Source organism: Dendrobates tinctorius, unplaced genomic scaffold, assembly GCF_039654945.1.
Source record: "Dendrobates tinctorius isolate UK_male_01 unplaced genomic scaffold, ASM3965494v1 ptg000094l, whole genome shotgun sequence".
Taxonomy (NCBI): domain Eukaryota; kingdom Metazoa; phylum Chordata; class Amphibia; order Anura; family Dendrobatidae; genus Dendrobates; species Dendrobates tinctorius.
This window is the reverse complement of record NW_027361762.1, coordinates 5207952-5224641: the sequence shown is the minus strand read 5'-3', so window position 1 is coordinate 5224641 and position 16690 is coordinate 5207952. Positions and strand designations below refer to the sequence as shown.

General features: G+C 45.8%; 1 protein-coding gene across 3 annotated transcripts in view; it reads right to left on the bottom strand.

Moving 5' to 3' along the window:
• The window catches only part of LOC141098692 (40-kDa huntingtin-associated protein-like), a 62023-nt gene extending 47512 nt beyond the window's left edge, over window positions 1-14511 (bottom strand). The window contains exons 1-5 of one of the 3 annotated variants that reach the window (XR_012234314.1): window positions 14027-14511; window positions 8400-8446; window positions 6296-6368; window positions 5876-6035; window positions 3359-3427 (exon numbers count right to left, since the gene is read on the bottom strand). Coding sequence is in view for 2 of the 3 variants with exons in the window: in XM_073586661.1 (XP_073442762.1) it covers window positions 3359-3427; window positions 5876-6035; window positions 6296-6368; window positions 8400-8446; window positions 14027-14088 (411 nt within the window). In the remaining variant the exon portion in view is untranslated. The remainder of the gene's footprint in view (window positions 1-3358; window positions 3428-5875; window positions 6036-6295; window positions 6369-8399; window positions 8447-14026) is intronic. The other 2 variants (XM_073586661.1, XM_073586662.1) reach the window with 2 other exon arrangements.
• Between the last annotated feature and the right edge of the window lie 2179 nt (window positions 14512-16690).

Sequence of the window (16690 nt, the reverse complement as noted above, 5' to 3'; positions counted from 1 at the left end):
ATGGAAAACACTATTTTTTCTCATCTAAGAAAAAATGATGAATCTCGGACCAAAGATGCTGATGAAACTCCGTCCTTTTTTCTCGTACGTGAAAAAAAACTGAAGTCTGAATGATTCCCAACAAACACAACAGTCAGGACTCAATACGGTGATGGCGTTTTATCTCCATAGTTCCAATGTGCGAGGCGGTTACGCTGCTGGAACGTGGGAAGCACAAAACAAGGTTATGTTATCTGCTACAGTAGAAATACAAATACTATCCCAAATGTATGAATGAGGGTGATGGTGACATCTGCACGGCCACTTTCCATAGACAGTATACGGCTCTGTGAAGGGCCAAACCTACAACTCCACCATGTTTATACCCACACTGGAGAAATCACCGAGCCCCATGGTGGAAATGTACACAGATTGGAGACAATTTTGCAACCAGTATAAACAATTACATGACAACAGATCTAAAATGTAAGGTTAGAAGAGAGATTCAGCTCACCTTTCATTAGTTCATGAGAACTTTAGCAATGTCTCGGAGCACGGACACGTCTCTGCCAAAACGTCCTTAGTATAATTCCAAGAAGAAAAAGAACCTCCAGCTCCAAGAGTAAAATTCCAAGATGTATTTGGTACAATTTAAAATTGAATACATGGCTGCTAGTGATCAGGAGCTGCTAAACGGAAAAATTTACTGCATGGGGATGATCCAAAACCCTCTGAACGCGTTTCGAGCAAACATTGCTCTTAGACTCAGATGTTTGGTACAATTTTAAATTGTACCAAATAAATGTTTGAATTTTACTCTTGGAGCTGGACGTTCTTTTTCTTCTTGGAACAGATCTAAAATAACACATTTTAAAAGGGTTGTTCAGGCTTGGGATAAAAGTCTGCAGTCAGTATATGTGACTGCAGTGTACATGCGGCCACCATTCCCGTGTTTCCGGTGCGAGCGAGAGGTCATGTGACTGCACATATACGATAGGAATACTTGGTCATACACCGGCTCGTCTCATCCCGGTTCTCTCTATTTACTTCTATTGAGAGATGCGCAGGAGCCTTATCAGCACATGACTACAAGCAGTCACACGTCTACCTGGGATACCGGGGAATCATTAAGGCGGGTGCACAGCAGGCGCTTACCATTCTCTAATCTGCAGTCACAGAGTGACTGCAAACTTTAGAAAGGAGCAATCCAGCCTAGTGGTCTTCAGTAAAATGTAAGCTTTTATTCATAGCAAATCATAAAATGGATAATCCAAAGTCACAACCGCACCAGGGAGTTATGGGCACACGTGTTTCGGAGAGAGATCCTTATTCATTGCTTGCCGAAAATGCATATACTGTACTATGGCGTTTTATGTCACATCCTGTTAGGCACATGATCTGTATTCTCAAATTGTATACGTAATTAGATCCAATTAAATATATGTATACGATTGGAGAATCTAGATTATGTGCCTAACAGGATAGGATATAAAATGCCATAGTATATGCACTTACAGCAAGCAATGAATGGCAGTGAATCTCCATCCGAAACGTGTTTGCCCATAACTCCCTGGTGGGGTTGTGACTTTGGATTATCCATTTTATGCTTTTCTATTAATAAAAGTTTACATTTTACTGAAGACCACTAGCTGGGTTGCTCCTTCTTTCTGAACATATTTCCATGTGACACTACTGGTATCCATGCGATGGTCTCCAAATAAGCAAGCTTTTTCCCCTTTTTTTCGATTGCAGACTTTGTTACAAGCCTGGACAACCCCTTTAACTCTGGAGGTGTTCAAACTGATTTCTTGGCTTTTGTGTGACATTACAAAAGACCCCCTGCCTTTTCTGATGCATCCCACCAGTTCAGTTTCTGATAATCTGAACAGCCTACAGAAAGTTGAGATCAGTCAACAGCTTATATACAGGCGGGCAGATAAGTCAATGGGAACTCGCCAGCCCCCTTCCTATAGCATCTCCTGAAGGTTCGGAGGCAACAATAAGCACATTGTGGAATTGTAATTTAGGAAATTATACATTATCTTCAAAATAGTTACAATGAGCCATGGCTACCATTTACCATAGAAGCCACGACACTGTATCAGATCCACCGGATGGATCGAATCTGTGCCAATTATGACCCGAACCAGATTGTATTAAGGTTTACGGAATCTTAACAGAAGAAACAGAGCTCCATCTAGTGGATGGCTTACACAAAAAAATATCAGTATTTGCAGATGATACAAAACTATGTCAGGTAGTTAACACAAAGGAGGACAGTTTGCAACTACAGACAGATTTGAGTAAATTGGAGAATTGGGCTGAAAAATGGCAAATGAGGTTTAACACAGATAAGTGTAAGGTTATGCACATGGGAAGGAGAAGCAGATGCTACAATTACTTACTAAATTGGAAACTGCTGGGGAAATCAGACATGGAAAAAGACTTAGGCATCTTAGTCAATAAGAAGCTAAATTGGAGTGCCCAGTGTCAGGCAGCTGCCACCAAAGCAAATAGGTTCATGCGATGCATTAGAAGAGGTCTGGGGACACGAGATGAAAATATAATTCTCCCTCTGTACAAATTACTCGTCAGACCACACTTGGAGTATTGTGTGCAATTTTGGACGCCGGTGCTCAAGAAAGACATTACTGAACTTGAAAGGGTTCAAAGGCGGGCTACTAAAATGATAAATGGAGTTGGTTCACTACAATACCCAGAAAGGTTATTAAAACTAGGTCTATTTACTCTAGAAAAGAGAAGACTTAGGGGAGACCTAATATATATGTACAAGTATATCAGAGGGCAATACAGAGATCTCTTCAATGAACTGTTTGTACCAAGGACTGTGACAAGAACAAGGGGGCATTCTCTTCGTTTGGAGGAAAGACAATTTCTGCACCAGCATAGAAGAGGGTTCTTCACGGTAAGAGCAGTGAGACTCTGGAATTCTCTTCCTGAGGAAGTGGTGATGGCCAACTCACTGAATGAATTTAAGAAAGGAATGGATGCTTTTCTTGTGAGTAACAGTATAGAAGGTTACGAATAACAGAATATTATAGGTAGATGGTTGACCCAGCTTAGGGGAAGGATCTTTTTTCCCTATGGAGAAAATTGGCTTCTACTCTGTGGGTTTTTTGCCTTCCCCAGGATCAACAATGCAGAACAGCTGCACTAAAAAGAGGCTGAACTAGAAGGACATAAGGTCTTCCTTCAGCCTTCAAAACTATGTAACTGTGTGTAATATTCCTGTCTTAGAAGTAACACAAACCCTTCAGAAACCCAACACAGATGAGAATTTAGCCCTAAATGATGACAAAAAGGGAAACAAAGTTCATGAATGACAAAGTTCAAAAAGTTACAACAATCTAGAAAATACCTTAAGAGAATTTCCCAGCTCCAGACACAAACTGGCTGCCATGACGGGCTGGTTCAGCTCAATGTAAACCTGGAACAGAAGAAATCAAGGGATTAATTTACCAAAGACACGAGTGTCCGGCCTAAGAGAACTAACACACAGTAAGATTTCGTCTTCCCGGGTGCCCCTCTTATGGCAGGGGGATGATGTCTTAGCATGAATACCGGAGATCTGTTACTCACAGCTCACATTAGGATTGTGCAAACACTTCCATCATTGAGATACTCGAGGACTCTCGTGTGACTTTACAAAGTACCTTAATCAAAGGCGGTCAATCGAGATTTCAGAAGAAGAAAACGTTAAATAAACATCAAGTTGGGTTCAAGAGAAAAGAAGCTTCCTATAATGTGGAAAGTGCTGAGCAAATGTTTAATAATGGAAGAAGAGCGATGGTGACTAACTGTGTGAGATGTGTGCGGCCGTGGTCTCCAGCTTCACAACTTACACAATACGTCCTAGTGCCAAGACATGAAGACGTGACAACTGGGGGTATAATTCGCTCCAGTAGGGCCATCTTGGCACATCTTCATGCTGGGGGCGATTGTGTGACCACGTGGCTTATGGAGGGGGCTTATCTCTCCACAACAGACTACAGAGTATGTAACATGACTCTGCAGTATACAGCATGGCATGCCACTACGAAGAGGCATCAGAGTTGTCCCGGGGCCGTGCTCAGTATCACAGCTCAGACACTTACACCTGAAGAAGTGACAGAAGTAGCCACATTTCCGGAGTCTCACAGCCCATTAAACACGTTGTCAGTCAATACTTCCGGGGCAACAGGAGCCGATGGATCAGATGTATCTGTGATAGAAGTAACCTGCACGGTCAGCATTGGAACGTCCACGTTCAGTTACTGTCCCAAAGTAATCCTTGCCATAAAGTAGATCACTGGTGACATTGATCTAATAGAAAGATCACTATTGTGTGCGATGTGAAGGAATACTCAGGCGAGGGTAGAGAACATGCAACGCCCTGAGAATAGGTTGCAGGCTACACATCAGCTCATTCCAAAAGAAAAAGAAGACTATGTAATAAATATAGAAAGAAAATGGAAAAGAAAATGAGGTTAGCCGAGATCAGGAGCCATTAGAGCTCTCCAGCATTCCCAGCCAGCTTCAGTGAAGTGCTTACAAACAATCAAATGAAGCTTCTAAGCGCGGCTTGTTCGGCCACCACCGATAGCCTGCAGCGGTCACCATCACCCTAAGCGGTGAGCTATATACAGATAAAAATGAGTGATATCAGGACTACGTTGTTACATTTTAATAAACTTTACAATGAAAGCCACTTGTTTTAACAAGCAATATCTATTGATACCCATCTCTGTTGATAGGAATCGCCCTCTAAAGGGAATCTGTCTGGTGATTCATCCTGCTCAGACCGCAGGGAACATGAATGGCAGCCTGGGTGCACACATGCCGAAAGGTGTATTATTCTCTGAAAAGGCTTTATAGAGAACATATAAACATACTGTGAAGATCCAGCCGGGGACCATAGCTGGGGACCAGACTAGTCGGCCTCCATCCCCTTCGCTGCTCTTGGGAAATGATAGGTCTCTCCCAATGTACACACCAGAGAGACATGTCCATCACCTCTAGCAGTGCTGGGAAGGACCGGCCAGAGGTGGAGTTAGAGGTTTACAGTTGCTGTCCGCAGCCATTCTGAGAATACTATACCTGGCTACACTCGTGCAGTCAGGCTGCGATCCTTGCTGCCCACGGTTTGAGCACCATGAATCGCCTGACAGGTTTCCTTTAAAGAAAAATATTGCAAATTCTAAATCTGTCTCACGCATGATAAAAAATGGAATAAAAGGCATCCTACAGGAGTGTGAGTGTTAGTGGAGCTCGTGGCTGGAAAGTGACTCTCCCAGTGTAGGAGCTGCCGGTGAATCTGAGCAGACATGATAAGGTTGTGCAGCTTAAAGGGCCTGTCCACTACTAGGACAACCTGTTCTGTGGCGGCTCCATTCCAGCGGTGTCTGCACTCATGTTCCCAGGGATCTAATGCGGTGTTGGAACATGTGATGACTGACGCCCAATCAGCGCAAGCGTCACTGTCTGACTGAAGATGAAGTCCAGTCCACAGCTTCCCTGGCTTTCCTCTTCATGTTCAGTTTGTCCAAAGGCGGAGACAGTGACGCCATCACTGATTGGGTGCTGGGTATCATGTGTCTTTCCACTGCATCACAGCCCCGAGACCGTGAGTGCCTACACCACAGAAATGAAGCCGGCGCGGGAGGTGAGTATAGGCTTTATTATTTTATCGGGACCAAACATTTAGTTTAAGAAGGGGTTGTCCTAATAGTGGACAACCCCGTTAATGTAGGCAGCGGTATGATTACCCAAGGAACACAGAAACTACATACTGTCTAAGGAGCTGGCGCCAAGGTTCTGTAACTCACCCCCCTATACTGTATATGCAAGTAAGCCCGCTACTGTGCACCATGTCAGCCAAAAGTAGCCTATAGCTAACCTTGATTGCAAAGCTGTAGCAGTTAATAGCAGCCTGCAAGTGTTCCTCAAACCCTGGACATTTCAATCGTTGTGTCTCCTTCTCCTCCTGCAAAAAGAGGCGGGCGGCCTCAGTCAGGGCCATGGCTTCTCCAGGGGCATTGAACAGTGTCTGCTCACACCTGCAAAACAAACCACAAGTGAAACGTAGTCCAACAACCTGGATTACTATAGTATAGTTTTTAATATTAGACAGTGTAGGACCGTCCCGATCAGGGTCTCCTTGCTGACGGTGGGATGGCTGTTATGATATTTTTGATCAAACAGTGTTACTAGGAACCCGATGTTATTTAAATGCACTTTTGCTTTTTACTTATTTAGTTACAGCAGGGTATATGATCATTTTGCTTCTTGTACGTTTTATAGGCAGAGATGTACTTACCTAGCCATGGCCAGGTTACAGAACCCGGCATACTGGAGACAGTCCTGCTGCTTCAGCTCTTTTGCCAGTTGACCTAAGAGACGAATAACCACAATGAACCAAAATACCAGACTGTGACAACGCCCTGCGAAACGTGACGTTTCCAGCTGCCTTGTTTATGGACTGTAGACAATTGCATTATAATACCACATAGGTCGCTGTCATCATTATCCATGTCACCCTGCAGAAATAATGTCCAACAGGACATGCTTGTGTGCAAACCGAGTGACTTCGACGTGCTTGAAAACTATGTTCGAGTTCCCGCACCTGTATGTCTCGCAGCTGTTCAATAGCCGCAACACTTGCAGGGATTTCCTCTTTGTTGGGTAATCCCTCCATGAGATGCGGCTGTCGAACAGCCACGAGACATACAGGTGCAGGAACTCAAACATAGTTTTCAAGCACGCTGAAATCACTCAGTTAGCACCCGAGCATGTTCCCTCACCACTAACTGGAACACATTATTGTCAAAACAGTGCTTGGAATTCATCACAATTTCTGTATTTCTCTTTGCCTGCCTGCTTTTTGAGGATTGACCACAAGGTCTCAATGGGATTGAGATTTGAGGAGTTTTCTGACCATGGACTCAAAATTTCTCGGTTTTGCTCACTGAGCCATTTACCATATTTTTCGGACTATAAGATGCACTTTTTTTCCCCAAATTCGAGAGGAAAATGGGGTTGTGTCTTATAGTCCATATGTAGCTTACCGGGGAAGGATGCTGCTTTGGAGCAGGGTCACAGGACCATTTTACTGAAGATCCATGTGCAGAGTGGGGACTCCGCTCCTGCCTTGCACCTCCAGGATACCCCCTTCTCCGAGCCCAGGGTCCACTGCCACACCCCACTCCTGCTGTCAAATAACGGAAATGTAACCCTGTTCCTGCCTCCTGTGACCCTGCTCCACCATCGCCCCCCGGTAAGCTATATCCAGACTGTAAGACACACCTGTGACCCCTGGCATGTCTGATCCTGATGACAGGTTAAAAATTATTTTTTTCTTATGTTCCTCCTCTAAACTTAGGGGTGCATCCTATGGTCCAAAAAATATGCTAGTTACTTTTGCCTTGTGATATGGCCTCCAGCATTCTGGAATAAGCATTGTTCATCACTAAATTGCTCCTAGATGGGTGGGAGAAGTCGCTCTCGGAGGCGGTTTAGATTCTATTCTTTATTCATGGCAGTGTTCTTAGGCAAAATTGTGAGTGAGACCCGTCTATGGATGAAAAGTAACCCACACATGAATGCTCTGATAATGCTTTACTATTGGAATGACGCAGGGTTTGGAGTAGCCCTCACCATTGCTTCTCTGAAAATTCATTCTTCCAGATGCCCGAAAAAGTCTGATGGGGCTTCATCAGAGAAGATAACTTTTTAGGAAGTACAGTGATGAGACTGCAGAGGACTGGGGTAAATTTATCTTCTCTGGTGAAGCCCCTTTAGATCTGTTTGGGACATCTAAAGGTACTGTCACACTTAGCGATGTACCAGCGATCCCGACCAGCGATATGACGCAGTCAGGATCGCTGGTACATCGCTAAGTGGTCGCTAGTGAGCTGCCACACAGGCAGATCTCACAAGCGACATCGCAGGGGTCGCTACTTACCTGTCATGAGGCGATCCTGACGTCCTCCCGCCCGCGTCCACACGTCGCTCGTCATCACAGCAGGAAGCTGACGACGAGAAACGGTCCAGGACGTTCTCGTGTGATCAGCGATAACCAGCGGGGGAGCGGTCGGAGGTAAGTATCAGACATAGCGATATTGCTAGCAATATCGCTATAACGTCACAAAAGCCAGTGACGTTATAGCGATACTGCTAGCGATATTGCTTAGTGTGACAGGCCCTTAACAGGTATAATATTCCCCTGTTCTGCTGATCGGTGTGGGTCCGTGAGGTCAGACCTCCACCAATCAACAAGTCATCACCTTTCCGGTAGATAGTTGTTTTCACTGGACAATCCCTTTAATGTCCTAGAAAATGGCCACACAGCCCTCCATACCATGGTGGAATAACAGGTTACCAGTACAAGATATGAGCACAAGCAACATCCAGAAGGCACTTACCAAACTGTTCACTGGCTTCTGCAACATTAGGCTTCCGCAGAAATCGTCTACAAAGAGAAATGTAAAGATCAGAAAGGACTGAAATTGTGTTGTCATGTACTGAGAATTGAACAAGAAGTAGTCCGGGCTGTGGCTGATCTCTCACTTCCTTGTTATGTTCAATTTGTCCGAAGGAGGAGACAGTGACGCCGATGCTGAGTGGGCACCAGGGTCACATGTCACAACCACACGACAGCCCTGGCACTTCGAGCGCTGATACTGCTGGTATGGCGCAGGAGGTGAGAAAAGGCTCTTTAATTTTATCAGTGCCGAACACTTAGATCAAGGGTTTGTCCTAGTAGCGGAAAACCCCTTTAACGTAAAATACACTAATAAGAAAATTCCTGTCTTCAAATGTATTAATAAACCATTAAACAGCACACATCATCTGTCTGTGGCTGCCTTTTCATTAATTATTTCATTAGTTATCAAAAGGGCTAGAACACTATTAAAGAGGACTTTTCACCAAATGTGCCATGTTGAACCGGACACAGGATGTAATCAGTGCTGCAGAGAAGAAAAAATGTTTTGGTTTTTTTATGTTGACTGTTTTGGAGATATTAGCTATCAAAGCACTTGGTACATAAACAGTTAACTTTTTAAAGTCCGAGTGGGCGTTACCAGCGAGATTTCACTGGGGGTGTATACTTCTTCATCTATCTGATATTGATCAATCGTGAGTAAGCAGCAACACACTAGGAAAAGAAGATCATGCCTCCAAAATAGCAGTGACAAATGTCTGCTCTCCTCACCGGAGACTGATGACATGCTGGAACATACAAGCTTAATCCATATGCAAATGAGGGTGCTTTGGTGCACACCTGTCGTGGCCAGGGGCTGGAGGCACTGTTATACCCTCTGATCTGCATATTTAGCCCTGTCCCAGAGCATGACAGAACTGCTTGTTTTCTCACAGCTCACTGTATTCCTCTGCTAGTAAAGCCAGAATTGAGCCCTTCTTTTCCTCACTCACGACTTTTCTTTTCACCACCTTTGGCATGGTTAAAAGTAATTTTTTCATTCCTATTACTTTTGGGATATTACTAGCACTTGTTTTGCCATCCAGCTTGTCCTATTGCAAGAGGATTGTGAACACCACAGCAGGGTTTTTTATTGTTAAATAAGATTTGGTTCAGGTGATCGCCTAATCAGAAGCACATTAAGGAGAATGAGGTGTCCTCTGGTTGGAATTCAACTGACACTGGAATGGAATGGCCGTCAGACATGTAGAGAAGCTGATTTTTATAAAACTGTGCAGTGGTCTCTTAATTTTTGCTACAGCTGTGTGTGTGTACGGAGTGTACGGCTACATGTATTTCTATGCAGCTGAGTGCTCCAGTCCGAGTGCCGGGTATTGAGGCGAGTTTTCGCACTGCACTCGCAAGTGTGACCCCGGCCTTAGAGAGGTTCTTTCCTTTCAACTACATTTCTCCCATGGCTGCAGTTTGCTGTTTAAGAAAAAAAAAAACACACGCTGTACTCCCCCCTTCCTCGGGTCCACGTGGGAGTCTCCGCGGCTGCTCCCAGTGTCTAGTACTGGCTGTAGTGCGGACATGGGGACAGGCAATATGTGAGCTTACCGGCTCTAGCGGGGAATTCCCGTGGAGCCAGAGTGCCCCGTTCACAGCCGCTGAGCTCAATCACTGGCGGCTGCCCTGTCGACGTGACAGCAACACCACTGCCAATGCCAAATACCGGGACCAGCGGTGGAGACTCACTGGTAGACCCGGGGAACAGGAGAACAGTGGGTTTGTTTTGTTTAGTTTTTAGCAAAGTGCAGTCAGGGGAGAAATGTGATTGAAAGGAAACAACACATTTAGGCTACTTTCACACCAGCGTTGGCCGACGGACGTCGCAATGCGTTGTTTTGGCGAAAAAAAACGCATCCTGCAAAGTTGCCCGCAGGATGCGTTTTTTCTCCATAGAACTTGCATTAGCGTCGAATTGCGACGTATGGCCACACGTCGCATCCGTCGTGCGGCGGATGCGTCGTGTTTTGACGGCCACGATGCACACAAAAACGTTACATGTAACGGTTTTTTGTGCATCGTGTCCGCCATTTTCGACCGCGCATGCGCGGCAAAACTCCGCCCCCTCCTCCCTGAACATTACAATGGGGCAGCGGATGCGTTGAAAAACTGCATCGCTGCCCCCGTTGTGCAAAACTTTCACAGCGTGCGACGGTACGTCGGCACGACGCAGTGCGACGTCCGTCGGCCGACGCTAGTGTGAAAGTAGCCTTAGGTGGATACATTTTCTATTTAAAGTGAACGTGTCTGCAGGATTGTGCTCTATAAACTACAGACACTGTCAGGTTGCCGATGTTACACTGATTTAAATGATACCTGGGATGAAGAAATCCGTCTTGTGGTTCTTGTGTAATCAGTGTTAGGCTAAGTGCACACGTGGATTTTCCTCGTGCGGATTTTTCCGCGCAGATTTGAAGAAATCCGCAGGTCAAATGACCTGCATTTTTCCTGCGGATTTCTTCCTGTTTTTGTGCGGTTTTCTTGCAGTTTTTGTGCGGTTTTGCCCCTGCAAATTTGGAGAATGGAGCAGGTGGAAAACCGAACAAAAGAAGTGCCATGCTGCATTTTTTGTACCGCACAAAAACCACACGGAAAAAAACGCAGCGTCTGCACAGCGATTTTTTTTAATTGATTTACATTGTACTGCAAATCACTTTACGGATCCGCAGCGTTTCTGCGCTGTAAAATCCGCTGCGGATCCGCAGGAAAAATGCATCGTGTGCACATGGCCTTAGAGGTTTTCAGTTAATGAGATGCCCGTGCTCCAGGGTGGGACTGTAGACAGAGTCTTATCTTTCTGCTCTAAGCCAGAGAAACCAAGGAAAGACCTGCCCACAGGCTATACCGAAGCACAAACAGGTTCCTCATCATAGAGACCTACTTTTTGTACTTCAGGGAGGCCTGTGGACAGGTCTTTCCTTGGTTTCTCTGGCTTAGGCCGGGTTCACATTAGCGTTTGTCTGGTCTGTGTACTTCTTCCCTTAAGCTCCTCCTACTTCCACATGCGTCCTGCATACCTATCTTTAACATTGGGTATGCTGGGACATACCCAATGTTAAAGATAGGTATCGTTTTAATCAGTGTAACAGCAGCAACCTGACAATGTCTGTAATTTACTTATCAAAATCCTGCTGACAGGTTCACTTTAAGTCACTGTGCGGAGAAAGGCTGCCTACTAGTACTGTTATATCATCACCTCTGATATCACACACATCCAATATATCATCACACCCGATATCACACACATCTGATATATCATCACCCTCGTATCACACGCATCCGATATATCATCACCCCCAATATCACACGCATCCGATATATCATCACCCCCAATATCACACGCATCCGATATATCATCACCACCAGTATCATACACATCCGATATATCACCCCCAATGTCACACCCATCCGATATATCATCACCCCTGTATCACACACATCATTACCCTCAATATCACACACATCCGATATATCATCATCCCCCGTATCACACACATCTGATATATCACCCCCAATATCTCACACACACACATCTGATATATCATCACTCCCCGTATCATACACATCTGATATAACATCACTCTCCGTATCACACACATCTGATATATCACTCCCCGTATCACGTATCTGATATATCATCACCCCAGTATCACACACTTCTGATATATCATCACTCCCCATATTATACACATCTGATATAACATCACTCTCCGTATCACACACATCTGATATAACATCACTCTCCGTATCACACACATCTGATATAACATCACTCTCCGTATCACACACATCTGATATATCACTCCCCGTATCACACACATCTGATATATCATCACCCCAGTATCACACACATCTGATATATCATCACCCCCGTATCACACACATCTGATGTATCATCACTCCCTGTATCACACACATCTGATGTATCACCCCAGTATCACACACAAGGTCCCTTCCAACTCTACGATTCTATGATTCTATCAATGAGTGGAACAGGCTGCCACGAGAAGTGGTGAGTTCTCCTTCAATAGAAGTCTTCAAACAGAGGCTGGACAGACATCTGACTGGGATGATTTAGCGAATCCTGCTTTGAGCAGGGGGTTGGACCAGATGGCCCAGGAGGTCCCTTCCAACTCTACGATTCTATGATTCTATGATTCTACATCTGATATAACATCACTCCCCGTATCACACACATCTGATATATCATCACCCCCGTATCACACACATCTGATATATCATCACCCCCGTATCACACACATCTGATGTATCATCACCCCCGTATCACACACATCTGATGTATCACCCCAGTATCACACTTATCTGATGTATCACACACATCTTATATAACATCACTCCCCGTATCACACACATCTGATGTATCATCACCCCCGTATCACACACATCTGATGTATCATCACTCCCTGTATCACACACATCTGATGTATCACCCCAGTATCACACTTATCTGATGTATCACTCCCCGTATCACACACATCTTATATAACATCACTCCCCGTATCACACACATCTGATGTATCATCACTCCCTGTATCACACACATCTGATGTATCACTCCCCGTATCACACACATCTGATATATCATCACTCCCTGTATTACACACATCTGATGTATCACCCCAGTATCACACTTATCTGATGTATCACTCCCCGTATCACACACATCTTATATAACATCACTCCCCGTATCACACACATCTGATGTATCATCACTCCCTGTATCACACACATCTGATGTATCACTCCCCGTATCACACACATCTGATATATCATCACTCCCTGTATTACACACATCTGATGTATCACCCCAGTATCACACTTATCTGATGTATCACTCCCCGTATCACACACATCTTATATAACATCACTCCCCGTATCACACACATCTGATGTATCATCACTCCCTGTATCACACACATCTGATGTATCATCACCCCCTGTATCACACACATCTGATGTATCATCACCCCCATATCACACACATCTGATGTATCATCACCCCCGTATCACACACATCTGATGTATCATCACCCCCGTATCACACACATCTGATGTATCACTCCCCGTATCACACACATCTGATGTATCATCACCCCCGTATCACACACATCTGATGTATCACTCCCCGTATCACACACATCTGATATATCATCACTCCCTGTATTACACACATCTGATGTATCACCCCAGTATCACACTTATCTGATGTATCACTCCCCGTATCACACACATCTTATATAACATCACTCCCCGTATCACACACATCTGATGTATCATCACTCCCTGTATCACACACATCTGATGTATCATCACCCCCTGTATCACACACATCTGATGTATCATCACCCCCGTATCACACACATCTGATATAACATCACCCCCGTATCACACACATCTGAGATAACATCACCCCAATATCCCATATAATGCCCCCAGCACCATGCAGTGACTGTAAGGAGCACAGAACACCCGCGGTACAGGACTGCTGTGTGCAGAGGGCGCGGTCACAGCTAGGCATATACATATAACGTCTCTCACTTTTTGAGCTTATTAGACACGGCTTTGTATCGCAGCAGAAAGTCTCCATCCGCCGCCATCATTGCCCGGTGACAGCCAGCTGACTTCCGGTATCTGTGCGCCACAGGAACTCCATGTTGTGGTTGGCCAATACGTCGACTAACGCTTTCCTTCCGGGTGCCTTGTCTTGCACACACCGCTCACTATGGGCCTGTGCTGCCACCTTATGGTCGACGAGGGAACAGCTAATAATAATGTCCGTGTATTTCGTCCGGTTTTTTTTGCATGTCTGGCTTGTGGACGCGCACTCCCGGATTGGGTGCGGTTTTCTGTACATCACTAGGCTGCGTGCCCACTATCAGGAACTGCAGCGTTCTACATTACAAGCATAGTGGATAGGATTTACATTAATCCCTCGGTGCTTACTCCTCCACGGTGCGGGGTTTCGAGCCTCAGGCCCACAGCTCGTCAGTTTCTGTAGTTGCTGCCTAGTTTCCCCCTTTGCCAGTCATTGGGTGCGTTACATCCGCATTGTTCACCAAGCACACGTGGATTACCGAGTCCAGACCGCTGCTACTGATCATGAGCACAGAGCTATGCTGGGAGTGAGTGACGAGTCACCTGCCATCCATTTATCTCACTTCTGTGACTTTGCTGTAAACAAATCGCCCAGATCGCAGACGGGTCGCACGCGGCTGCACTGAGGTCTGTGGCGAGCGAGCGGCGTGCGAGCCGTGAAGGGAGATCGGACACATTTGGGGTTGGAGGAAATCTTTTAACACAGTTATCTCAATGTCACTGGAAATGTCACCATGTAGCTCTAACCTATGGCGGCAAGAATTCGTAAGAGTACGGTATTACCAGTCAGCACTACAACATGTAGCTCGGGGCCCGCTGCCTCAGTGTGTAGTCCCATCCTTAGATGGGAGCCACATTGCGGTTGGTGGCCTCAGACGGGAGCCACATTGTGGTTGGTGGCCTCAGACGGGAGCCACATTGTGGTTGGTGGCCTCAGACGGGAGCCACATTGTGGTTGATAGACTCAGATGGGAGTCACAGTGCGGATGCTGGCCTCAGACAGGAGTTACATTGTGGTTCGTAGCCTTAGGAGTCACATTGCAGTTGGTGGCCCCAGGTAGGAGTCACATTGTGGTTGGTGGCCTCAGACGGGAGCCACAATGTGGTTGGTGGCCTCAGACGGGAGCCACATTGTGGTTGATAGACTCAGATGGGAGTCACAGTGCGGATGCTGGCCTCAGACAGGAGTTACATTGTGGTTCGTAGCCTTAGGAGTCACATTGCAGTTGGTGGCCCCAGGTAGGAGTCACATTGCGGTTGGTAGCCTCAGACGGGAGCCACAATGTGGTTGGTGGCCTCAGACGGGAGCCACAATGTGGATCGTAGCCTTAGACAGGAGTCACATTGCGGTTGGTAGCCTCAGATGGGAGCCACCTTGTGATTGGTGGCCTCAGATGGGAGCCACATTGTGGTTGATAGATTCAGATGGGAATCACAGTGCGGTTGATGGACTCAGACAGGAGTTACATTGCGATTGGTAGCTTCAGACGGTAGCCACATTGTCGTTCGTAGCATTAGACAGGAGTCACATTGCGGTTGGTAGCCTTAAACGGTAGCCACATTGCGGTTGGTGGCCTCAGACGGGAGCCACATTGTCGTTCATAGACTCAGATGGGAGTCACATTTCAGTTGGTGGCCTCAGACGAGAGCCACATTGTGGTTCGTAGCCTTAGACAGGAGTCACATTGCGGTTGGTAGACTCAGACAGGAGCCACATTGTGGTTGGTGGCCTCAGACGGGAGCTACATTGTGGTTGATAGACTCAGATGGGAGTCACATTTCAGTTGGTGGCCTCAGACGAGAGCCACATTGTGGTTCGTAGCCTTAGACAGGAGTCACATTGCGGTTGGTAGACTCAGACAGGAGCCACATTGTGGTTGGTGGCCTCAAGCGGGAGCTTCATTGCGGCTTGTGGCCTCAGACGGGAGGCCCATTGCGGTTTGTGGCCTTAGACGGGAGCCATATTGCTGTTGGTGGCCTCAGACGAGAGTCACACTCCACATCAGGCCTTCTTCACATGTTCATTTTTTTTGCACCAGCATGCGGTCCATCTTTTAAGGACCACAAACATCGACATCTGTACATCTATTGTATTCAGTGGTGGTGCACACATGTCAGGTTTTTCACACGGACAGTGTGTGTGGAAAAACCCACAGACATGTCAGGTTTTTTTCGCAGAATGGACAAAATGCGTGCAACACACATGCACACTGATGACACGGATGACATCCATGTGTGACATATACCCGCGCTTGGGAACAAGCTGTTCCCAGGCCCCGTCAGCTGCAGCTATCATCGTTGTCGCCTGGTCTCCCTGTGATCAGTGCGACCAGGTGACAATGATGGGAGTTGTATTCAGCAACAGCTGTTTAATTCCTGTGTGAAATAAAGAATTAAATTTAACAAAAAGTGTGGGTGACAATACCGCATAAGGTTCCCATATTATTAATAACAGCTCACAGCTGTTGGCTTAGCCTTTCCTGGTGAATTTATGGGGTCCCCCAATAAATTCAAACCTGCAAAGGCTAAACAGATAGGATATGGTTGGGTTGTCTTTTTTTTTTTTTTTTACAAGGGCTTTAATGGATTAGGCATAAAGTGAGTATA